The sequence below is a fragment of the Tamandua tetradactyla genome, chromosome 12 (genome assembly GCF_023851605.1).
Source record: "Tamandua tetradactyla isolate mTamTet1 chromosome 12, mTamTet1.pri, whole genome shotgun sequence".
In the NCBI taxonomy this organism is placed as follows: domain Eukaryota; kingdom Metazoa; phylum Chordata; class Mammalia; order Pilosa; family Myrmecophagidae; genus Tamandua; species Tamandua tetradactyla.
The window spans coordinates 83,673,589-83,684,835 of NC_135338.1; the positions used below are offsets into that span (position 1 = coordinate 83,673,589).

Genomic DNA, 11,247 nt, shown 5'->3' on the forward strand with positions numbered 1-11,247 from the left:
TTTCTTGGCCAGAACTGGAAATTTGTTCTGGAATAGTATTCTCTAGAATGAGGTTGGGTGGATTTGGAGGTGAGGGGGAGCAGAACTCCTCACCCCAGAGCATGACTTCTGCGGAGAAGCTGGAGCAAACAATCTATCTCATCCACTGAAGATACCACTCAGAAGGTGGACCCTTGGGAGGCTCAGTCGCAGGCTCATTTAGTCAAACACACCCATTTCTTCCAGAAAGAAATTGAAGTGAAAGAGGCTAACTGAAGTCCATTTGACCTTGGATGTGAGCCCGGTCACAATTACAAAATATCAGTACTTAAAGTGGCAACAATTTTAAAAATAAATTGCAATGCTATTTTTATGATGGCAAGAAAAAAAAAGAAAGCAAGGGAAAAAGTAATGCACACTCACTGCAGGAACCACAGACAGACAAGCAAAGGCCGACAGCGGTTGTAACCTCGACCTATAGATACGACAACGGAGCATTACGTGAGCGTCCCTTGCTCCTGGCCTGAGATCTTGGTGCCCATATTTTTATTTTGCGAACATGAAATCCAAGACCTGGTGTGTGAAAAACAGGGTTCTTCAGAGCTCTGGGGCTAAGGGGGACCCAGTGGGCTTCACAATTACTGCCCCTTCATCACGGCCCATCAAAGCTCTGTGACATAGGCTGGGTAAGACTTTCTGTGAGAAAAAGATTAACCTGGCTGCTTAAAGAGAGAAAGAAGATTAAAAAAAAAATATATATATATATATATATAATACAGTAATATAATACAATATAATGCAACAATGCAATATTGGTGCATAGATTATATAATAGTGTGATATGTAATATGTAATAGAATGTATCGTATCAAAATGCAATACATATAGTATAATATATAATAAAATATAATGTAATATATATAATTACATATTATATAATGTAATATAACATAACATAATATAATACATTAAGAAATCAGATACATTTTTAAAAAGGATTGGAGCCTGTCATGGTCAGGTTCATGTGTCAACTTGGCCAGATGGTGGTACCTGCTTGTCTGGTTGGGCAAGTGCTGGCCTGTCTGTTGCTATGAGGACATTTCATAGAATTAAATCATGATCATGTCAGCTGCATCCACAGCTGATTCCATTTGTAATTAGCCAAGGGGAGCGTTTTCTACAATGAGTGATGTTTAATCTAATCAATGGAAGGCTTTTAAGGAGGATTCAGATGAGACAGTCTTCCTTCCTGCTTTGGCCAGTGAGCCTCTCCTGTGGAGTTCGTCCAGACCCTCCATTGGCATCGTCAGCTTCACAGCCTGCCCTATGGATTTTGGACTCTACGTTCCAACAACTATGTGAGACACTTTTATAAATTTTATATTTACGGATATTTCCTGTTGATTTTGTTTCTCTAGAGAATCCTCACTAATGCAGAGCCCACTGACATGCTACACGGTAGCCTGAATGAAAGGAACCCACCCTTGACCCCTCCCTGTACCCACAGCCTGGCCCTGGCCTTCCCGCGGAGGCGGAGGAAGGGTGTCCCCACCCCTTCAAGTGGGCTTGGCCATGTGACCTGCTTCGGCCAGCAGCACTCAGGTGGAGGAGACCACCCACCATGCTAAACCTGGTTGTCTGCTTTTCCCACAGGCGCTTCTACCATGGCTAAGGCAAGAAGGGGCGGCCCCGCTGGCCTGCTGGAGTTGTGAAAATCAGAGCACAGAATGCGGTGTGCAGCAGAGCCCCTCCCACTGCCGCTGACCTGGGCACCAGAGATAAATGCTTACCGGAATTTTGGGGTATCTGTCTGCATCAGGGTTCAGAAAGGTCACCCAGGATAAGAATTGAACCCAGCCTGCTTAAACCCAAGGGCAGGTTCTTGAGTCCCTACTATCCTATTCGAGGCCCAGAAGCTTCTCCCCATCCTTCCCCAACCCCTGAAAGGGAACACAGCCATAAACTTCCCATCAGGCTTTCAACAAGAAATGAACATGCAGTGCCATCACCCTCCCTAAGGAGAGCCACGTAGGTCTGTAATGGATTCAGCCTTCCCCATGCCTGCAGGGTCCCCACACCTTCACCTCGGCCCTGACACTCAGAGTGGGAGGTGGACTAATGGGGCTGGCAACCACCCCCTGTCCCAGTCTGATAGAGACGTAGATTTTCCGTGCCGCGAGACCCACTTAATGAGAACCGTGTTTCACCGAGATCCCCAGACACTTTACATGGGAAGTGCTGCTCTATGGGACTCCAACCATTTAGACCAGTTTAATCTCAACCCCAGCTGCACACTGGAATGATGGGAGAAACTTTTTAAAAAAAATCATGCCCCACAGCCTTCTCCCTCAAAATGCTGTCCTTTGGGTCTGGATGGTATTCGGACGTGGGCATTTCTAGAAGCTCCCCAGTGCTCCAACGTGGGCCAGGATGGAGAAGCACTAGTTGAGATCTTGCCCAAGAAGGAGGTGGGCAGAGTCACCTGTGGGGCTTTCTTAGATAATACAATTGGACCCTACGTCCCCATTTCCACCCTCACTCCTTAGGACAGCTCTGAAGAGCAGCATGAGGGCCAATGCAGCTCAAAGTGCCCTGGAAGGTATACAAGCTACCCATAAATTAGGTTTGCAACGTGTTACACATGTCCCTTCAAGCTCACACTAGCAAAGCAAGGGCTTTCTAATTAGTGGCTGAATAAAGATACAAGCAGGAAGAAAAAGAAAATGAAATTTTAAAAAGAGGTAGGTCGAACATGCTGGGAACATTTAGCACTAGGCGATGTCAAGAAGAAAATTCTCCCATTTCATAATTTGATTTATATGCAAAGCAATCTTCCAGCAAGATCCCTCCTACTAGCCTTCGGGCATTTTAGATGGTGGAAAAACACTCAAGCAATTGAACAAAATGTCAGCCGAGCCAGTTACAATGTGCCCACAGCTCACACGGTTGAGAACAGGGTCACAGGGCCCTCTCAGATCCCACAGGATGGCCAGGAATTCAAGAATGAGAATTCTAACGTTAACACAGTGTTCAAACTACTGGTTCTGCCACGTACAAGTTGCCAGCCTTGAGCAAGTTATTCAACTTCTCTTACCAGCGTGTTTCTCAGCTATAAAATCGGGAGAGGAGTACCTTTTTCACAGGTTGTTATGAGGATTAAATGAGATTATTTCATAAGGCACTGAACCCAGTGCCTGGAGCATATTAAAGACTCAAATGTTTATTGTTCATAAAAATACCAGTAATACTCTGTTGGTGTTAAAAATAGTGCAACTCTAGTGAGAAAAATAATCCCCAAGCCATGAGCAAAACAATGGAAGGGAATGCTTTTGGGAATTGTGAAAAACCAGAAGCAACCTAAATGTCCAATAGAGTCCAACAGGAGAGTAGGTCAATAACTTTATTGTGCATTCCATGAGAATTATTTCCCTTGCTCAGGTGAGCTAAGTGATGCCTTAGGGAAAAGCCAGTAAAGATGGTGGTGATGGTAGCACAGATTTGTGGACACAATTAGCAGCACTGAATTATATATTTGAATGTGGCTAAAAGGAGAAATTTACATTGTATATATTTTACTAGAATAAAAATGAAAAAATAACAACAATAGGGAACTATGCAACACAGTGAACCCTAATACAAAATATGGACTACAGTTAGCAGTACAACTATAAAAATGTGCTGTCATCAATTGTAACAAATGTATTACACCAATGCAAGGTGTTAATAATAGGGTGGCTTATGGGGATCCTATATTTTATGCATGACTGTTCTGTAAACCCATAACTTCTCTAATAAAAAATATTGAAAAAAAAGTTAGGAGAAAAAAAACAAGATATAAAATTTTATATATTTTGTATCAATAGAGTAAAGTTAAAGCAAAATCCCTCAAGCACTGAAAAACTGACTAGAAAAGAGTATTCCGAGATGTCAATTGTGTTTGTGTCTGGCGTAGTGGGACTCTGGGTGATTTTTTTCAACTTCCCTCTTTTTTTGGTTTTTACAAGTTTTCTGCAATAAACATATATTCTTTTTATAACAGGAAAATTAATACCCATTAGTATTAATACTAATACCCAACAAATACCCATTAAAAATCTTTAAAATCAATATGAAGTGATGTCCAAATTCTTAAGATCTTTGGGTCCACGATAAATTTCATACCATGGCCCCTCAAGTTTTAAAACTTAAGTGAGAATACTGAGATATATTTTATATTGAAAAAGCACCAAATAAGTGGCATTTTATTTCATTTGGTTGAAAATCCCTTGTTCTTAAAAAGCCTTATTTCCTGTGGTTGAAAATCCCTTGTTCTCACAAAGTCTAAGAGCCAACAGGACAAACAGCAGATTGTGCCCAGGCAGGGATGGGCAGCCCCACCTTACCAGTGTGGGTCTCCATGGCACGTCCTGGACACACGGCTGAGCCCTCTGGCCCCACACACCAGTACATGCTGGGTGGTCGCCACGACATGCCAGCCATTCGTCCTCACAGCAGCTGCTCCCCAAAGTCAGTTCCTCCTGTTACTGCCACCGCCGCCGCTGCCCATAGGGTGGTTTAGGCATGGACATGCAAAATTATGGCTGAGTTGGAAATTTCCTTTTTCTGGTGATGAGAAGAAATCATGAAATCAGTTAAGTTTTGGTTAACTGTTAAGTCTCTTCCCATGCCCTTGCAAATATTTGCCATTTACATTTATTCACTGATTCCTTCCCTTTCCTTGGCAACTTTCTTCACAACCCCTGCAGTGAGAGGTCATAGCACCCCCCCCCCCAATCCCCCTCCAATTTGCCATGATCATGTCTGAGAGAAGAATCATAAAGAAACTGGAAACAACTGTAAAACACTTAGCAGTAAAGGAATCCTTGTTCCTTGTCACTTGCAAGGAAGCCAGGCCCTTTATTAGGGACAGAGATACCAAAACAAGTAAACAAGGCCCTTACTCTTAAGGGGCTTATTTTCTGATTGGGTGGGGCAGGCACATTGAGGGTCCTTTCTTTGCCCGGGACAGACTTTTCCAGAAGCCCAGAGGCAGGCAGAAAACGTTTCCAAAAAGGGTCTGCAGGAATTGTTACTGATCATGAAGCCCAAGTCAGTTTGCACTTTGGGGGTTAACAGAAAGACGCCCCAGACATTCTGACCTCCCGAGGTATATTGGGCCATGTCTGGAAACATTTTTGGTTGTCACAATTGAATGGGGGGTGGGGAGGTGGGGTGCTATGGGCATCTACCGGATAGAGGCCAGAGACGCTACTAAACATCCTATAATGCACAATGCACAGGACAGTTCCCCGGCAAAGTATCACCGGGTCCAAAATGTCTATAGTTCTAAGGATGAGCAATCCTAAATTAGATTAAGCTAATAAGACTAACAAGACTCTGAGCAAAGCACTGATGTGAGTGCCCATCTGCTATGGTGATTAAAGGACCATCGGGCTCTTGAGAGCAAGATCCAGGCTGAGCTCAGGCTGGTATGGTGCAAAGTGGATGGTGGGAAAGCTACAACTACGTGAAATGCATGAGCTTCTATTAATGTTTGCATAGAATCTTTGCCCTGGACAAAGGACGAAGAATTGGCAACTCGTGTGTGTGTTCTCTAAGACAGACAACTCCACAATAGGTGACGATATTGCCGTCCCCCCTCGCCCCCAAAATCGGTGTCACATAAATGACTCCTAAGAGAATATGTAAAGGAAAAAGCACAGTCTGAACACTGAAAGCTTGGGTCTTCTCTGCCATATGTGTGTGACCTCAAACTGAAGCTTATGGGTGTCTCAGTTCCCTTGTCTGTAAAAAACAGACACACACTCTGCTTTCCAGGCAACCTGGCACAGGGTTGTTGTGAGAATTCAACTAAGGTGAATTTCTTATTTTAGCTTCCCCTTTCTTCTTCATCTTCTTCTTTTTCTTTCTTTCTTTTTTTTTTTAACATATTTTTTATTTAAGAAAACAAACAATACACTTAGAACCACCAAAAATGGATATCTTAGTTAGCGTACCCATAAGCATATTTAAAATATATATATTTATATAATCATCACAAAGCCTGTGTTTGCACAGTAAGTTTCATAAAACTTAAGACAACAAGGAAATTTAAAATTAAGGCAACAAGGAAAAAAATCTACATATTCGGATAGCAACAGTCTTAAATTCTAAGTATTAAAAACTAGCTTAGATACCATTTGATCAGCTGCCAAAATTGTGAATGTTCTCAAAATATCAAGTAGAAAGTTCTTACAAATATCTGCATTGGTATAGTAATGACCTATGTTACTAAATATTTTCCTTATTTCAGGAAAACATGAAGATACAAATATTTTCACAATTAACATATGGAAATCTTAACAACCTAAAATGGATATCTTATCAAATAAGGTGAATTTTTGCAATCACTTTTTGCAACAGGGCTAGGGGTGGATATTACCTGCAATAACACTGTGACGATGGGGAGGCCAGCAGGGTCTCCCACTTCCCCCTGATTAACTAGCTCAGAGTATAAATGCTGTAGGGCAGAGGCTCAGTCTCCCCAAGGAGTGGGTCGTAGAAAATACCTGAACAGGATGGGTACTGATCAGGCACAGGGCAGGGCTGTGGAGATCACTTGGAATTTTGCAATTAAAAGCCTGGAAATCAGGGCACCTGGCGCAAGTGGGCGGCCTCTAGGACTCACCCATGTTGGTGAAGCTGAAAGGCACCCCTTAAAGGCAGGGGGAAGTAAAGCCAGACAGGTCGTACATCAGAGGCCTAGTGCATGATGAACTGCCACCTTTCCAAACCAAAGAGGAAAAGGTCTAGAGAAACTGTGAGAAACATCAGCCTTTGAATTCCCAGCGCCTGCAAAGCCCAAGGAGAAAGGACAGATGTGGCCAAGATTTATTGGCTAAAACCTTATAAACTGCAAAACCTGATTAGGAAAATCAACTTGAGATGGCGACCACGGGAAAACACAAGACAGAATCTCTGTTGTAAAATAAGGGCTCCAAATCACACATGCAATGTTCAGAAACTGAGAAGCACAGCTGCTATTCGCTTTCTAACATGTCTCTAAAACAGCTACGAAATACACCCAGCAACACTTCAAAAATCCAAACGCTAGGCATTCCTTTTGAAAACAGAAATGTCTTACCATACAATGTTTTAGAGCTAAAAAAAAAATCTTTAAAATATTTTAGGCTTACCCTCACCCAGCATATTTTGTTCCCCTTTTCATTTTCAGTTTCCTTTTGAAAATCACTTTACCAGAGGAGGATTTTGCCCCCGGAGCAGTTTTAATTATAATTTGTACATTTGTTTATACTCTAAGGTAATAGTTTTAAGATGAGGTAACACAAGTTTTACGCTATCTTTGCCCTCAAACTGATCTTTGCTTCCTCCTTTTTCTTTTGAGTTCAGACCAATGCAATAACTCATGGTCATAAATTATATATATGTATATATATATTCTTTTCATTATGATATATACCTCTTAGGTGGGCTTCAAGAGGATTTCTGAAATAATAATTGTCCTAGATATTTTTCAAAATTCAATTTTTTTTCCATTTGCTAATCCCTTATACTTGCATTAATGAATAAACCTAAATACTTATTGGAAAAACAAACAAACAAACAAGGAACCTGCTGTTAATTCTACAACTGTTTATTGAGCCCTTTCTGTGAGGCATGAACTTCGTGAGTTCATGAAACTTACAGCTGGTGGGGAGGAAGTCAAGTCAGTTACAGCTACAAAGTTTCCATCAGGGAAGAAACAGGAGACCCCGCACCCCCCACACTGTTTTCTTTCAAGAGATTTGGAAAGGGCTGCCACAACCAGAGTTGCAAGACACTTGCAAAAGAAACAAACACATTAGAAATACTAACACAGACCAGCTCCTTTTTAAATCAAAAGCCTGGTCAAGTTGATTGCTCCATGGTTCTAGACCTTCCTTTAGCATTATTAGTATCCCTTTACTGATATCCATTCGTCTTCAAAATGCATTGACAGGTTTGTGAATATCAAGATAATCATGGAGCTGCACACAGGAAAAGTGTGTGGTTCTCAAACCTAGAGGAGTTCCTAAGGGTTTGGCAAAAGAAGAACCCATGAGCCCGAAACCACAAATAAGTGAAGGCTGTCCCATTCACCATTCAGTTACACCAACAGTCTGCACTGGGCATCTCCTGTGCAAGGCAGGGTTCTAGGAATCAGGGACTGGGTGAGGAACATGTTAGGCACAGTCTCTAACCCCAGGAAGCCAAAGTTGGGGAACAGCCAGGTAATTAAAAGAGAAATGGAATAAAGAAAGTATACACAAACACAAACAGCGGAGAATGTAAGAAGGACACAAAGAGAGGGATGTGAGAGAGAAGGAGGGTGGGTTTAGCCAGGTTCGACAAGGCAGGCCTTCTAGAACCTTCTGAGGTATCAACCTCATCAAGAGTCAAAGGACAGCAATGCAGAGGCCCCGCACTGGGGACTGAGCTCAGTCAGGGTGACTGGGAGTCCAGTGGGGCAGCCCTCCCAGATGACAGAGACCAGATCCTGCAGGGGTAGAGGGGAAGGGGTTCTCTAGATTTCATGCCAATTACAAGGAGAAGCTCTTGAAGGCTCCCAAGCAGAGGAGTGACATAATCTTATTTACCTTTTCTTTTTCTTAAAAAAAAAAAAAAAACCTCTCTGGTTCCTAGAGAATGGAGTGGGTGGGGTAGGGTGGAAGACAGCAATCCTAGGGGAAAGAGGTGTTGGCATCTTGGGCTAGGGTTGGAGGCTGAGAAAGAAGTGGATGGCCCTGGGACACCTCTGGAGGTAGCCCCAACGGAACTTACTGAGGAACTGTATTCGGGGCATGAGAAAACGGGATCAAGGATAACGCCTAGGGATCCGTTCATAGCAACTGAGTTGAGATAGGGCCACTCCCTGACACGCAGCAGCCTGGGGGAAGAGAGGGCGTTGGTTGACATCAAGAGCTCCTTTAAGAATTTGGTAGGTGTGAGGTTTGTATGCCATAACCTTACGTTTTCACCTAAGTTATGCTTACAAGACATAAGCAAAGATACTGAGAAGAAAATCCTAATAAAATATTTAACTGTTTCCATTTACCAAAACCCTGCGTATGTTAGTTGTATCATTAATATTCCAATAGATTGATAATACCTCTAAAAATCATCTACTCTTTGGGTGGGGGTGGGAGTTAGCTAAAAAAAACAGCTCTCGGTTCCTGGGTTTCTCTGCCTCTCAAGCCGCTGCTTGCACTTGTGTTCGTGGGAGGAAAAATTTTGTGCGTGGCCATCAAACTGCAAACGGCCACCTGGTCTGGCTGGCCACCAAGCAAGCTCTGGCCTCCCCCATCACCATCTCCCGCCAACCCCCCGGGGCGCCCCGGGCTGCACTCATCTCACCGCCCCTGTGACGGCTGGGGAGGTCACCCGCAGGGGAGGTCACCCGCAGGGAAGGCCTTTGGTCTTAATATCCGGCCAGAGATGCTACCCTTGAGCCAGGACGCCCCTGACTGTGGACAGTGAAGGCACCCTGGGTCTTCCCGCATCACCCGGGCCGCCCCTGGGAGAGTGAGAGCCCGGGGCTGTCCCTTCCAACACCCTCGCACTCACGCTCACAAACACGCGCGCGCTCCAAGTGGAAGGAGGAGTTTTCTCCAAAGGCGGAGGAGACGCCGAGACGCCCGCCTGGTGGATTTTCCTACTTTTGTTTCTTGTCGCTGCTCCCCCTCCCCCTCGCCGTCCCGGGGCCGTCCTGCGCAGAGATCGGGGGTTCGGGGGCTTCCCCCTGGGCCCCGCACACGCCTCCGCCCCGGCCCGCGGGGGGGTGGCTCGGGTTCACGCGCGACTTCAGGAATCGGGGCTGTGATCGCCGCGCCCCGGGAGCCCCCTCGGGATGTGAACGCGGCCCCTGGGTCAGGGCGCCCGGTCCCCCACCACGCGGCCGCCCCGAACGCGGGGCCCGGGCTGCGCCGCCCGCGGGCGCAGGGCCAGAAGGCTCCACGCAGACCCCCGAGTGCGGGCCCGGCCGGGGCGAGCGCCGGGAGCCGCGGGGTCGGGTCGGGATGCGGGAGGCCGCCTGCCACCCCGGCGGCCCGGGCAGCGCTTACCTGCGGCGGCGGCGGGCGGGCTGCAGAGCAGGGGCTTCCCGGGGCGGGCAGGAGGACACCGGCGGGCCGGGCCTGGCGCTCCGACCGCCCTCCGCCCCCCGCGCCTCGGGCGGCGCGCCGGGGCCGGGCCGGGACCAGACGCACTTCCTCAATCCTGAGGCGGGCGGGAGGGCGGCGCGAGGAGCGCGGGGCGAGGCCGAGGCGTCCCGAGGCTGGGGGCGCCGCTGCGGCTCCCACCGACGTGCGGACCCGGCGGCCCCTTGGTGCCCTGCCTCAGTTTCCCCCAGCCGGCAAACGCAGGTACGAGCAAGTTTCCTGCTCCCAGCCCCAGGAGATGACTGGGCCCCAGGGTCCTTCCTGAGCGAGGCCCTCCTCCAGGTTTGGGGACTCCGCGTAACGCACACCGGGTCCCTTCAGATTAATCAGATTAATCAATTCCTTTTCGGATTAATCTGGTTTTCGTTGTCCCTCTGCTCTGTCCAGCATCATCATTTCCGGATTAACCTCGCATTTGAATGCTGCCCAAATTCCCGCAAAGCAAGGGTTGAAAATACCAGTGCAACCTGCCTACAGAGCTGTATGAAACTAGGGTGTTTTTTTTTTTAAATGTTCTTTTTTGCAAGCTGCACCTCTTCCACCACCTTAACTGACTACCTACCTTAATTGTGGATCTACGCAAAGATGAAGCTATTTGGTGAATCATTTTTTTAAAATTTATTAATTAAAAAAATTAAGAACAACAAAAACATTAACGTATCATTCGGTTCTACATACATAATCAGTAATTCTCAATATCTTCACATAGTTGCATATTCATCATTGGTGAATCATTTTTAACTGTCTGCTTTTTAAATTTGTAGTTCAGACATGGTGCCATGTGGCCGATTAATTATGCCTCAACCTAATATATGAGGATGTTTGTCACCCACTGAGGCACTAAGGCACCCACACATGTCCACGCGGCAGGCAGCCCTCTGATTTTTGACATTCTTGTCCACTGAGGAAGGAGAAGCGGGCTCAGAAAAAGCGAATCGTTCCGCACCCTGGCAGGACAAGCACCCGGGGCGCCTCTCGTGTAGGGCAACGGCTGGGAGAGCCCCAGGACTTAGCGCAAAGCACATGGGCAAATCGCCACGACTCTCAGGGCCCGGCCCCTTGCTGTCTGAGGGGACCTGGGCAGCTTGGCTCT

General features: G+C 46.1%; 1 protein-coding gene across 1 annotated transcript in view; it reads right to left on the reverse strand.

Annotated features, from left to right (window-relative positions):
* The window catches only part of LRRK1 (leucine rich repeat kinase 1), a 164,010-nt gene extending 153,842 nt beyond the window's left edge, over nt 1-10,168 (reverse strand). The window contains exons 1-2 of the mRNA XM_077124020.1: nt 10,059-10,168; nt 4,362-4,581 (exon numbers count right to left, since the gene is read on the reverse strand). Coding sequence (XP_076980135.1) covers nt 4,362-4,458 — 97 coding nt within the window. The 5' untranslated portion in view covers nt 4,459-4,581; nt 10,059-10,168. The remainder of the gene's footprint in view (nt 1-4,361; nt 4,582-10,058) is intronic.
* Between the last annotated feature and the right edge of the window lie 1,079 nt (nt 10,169-11,247).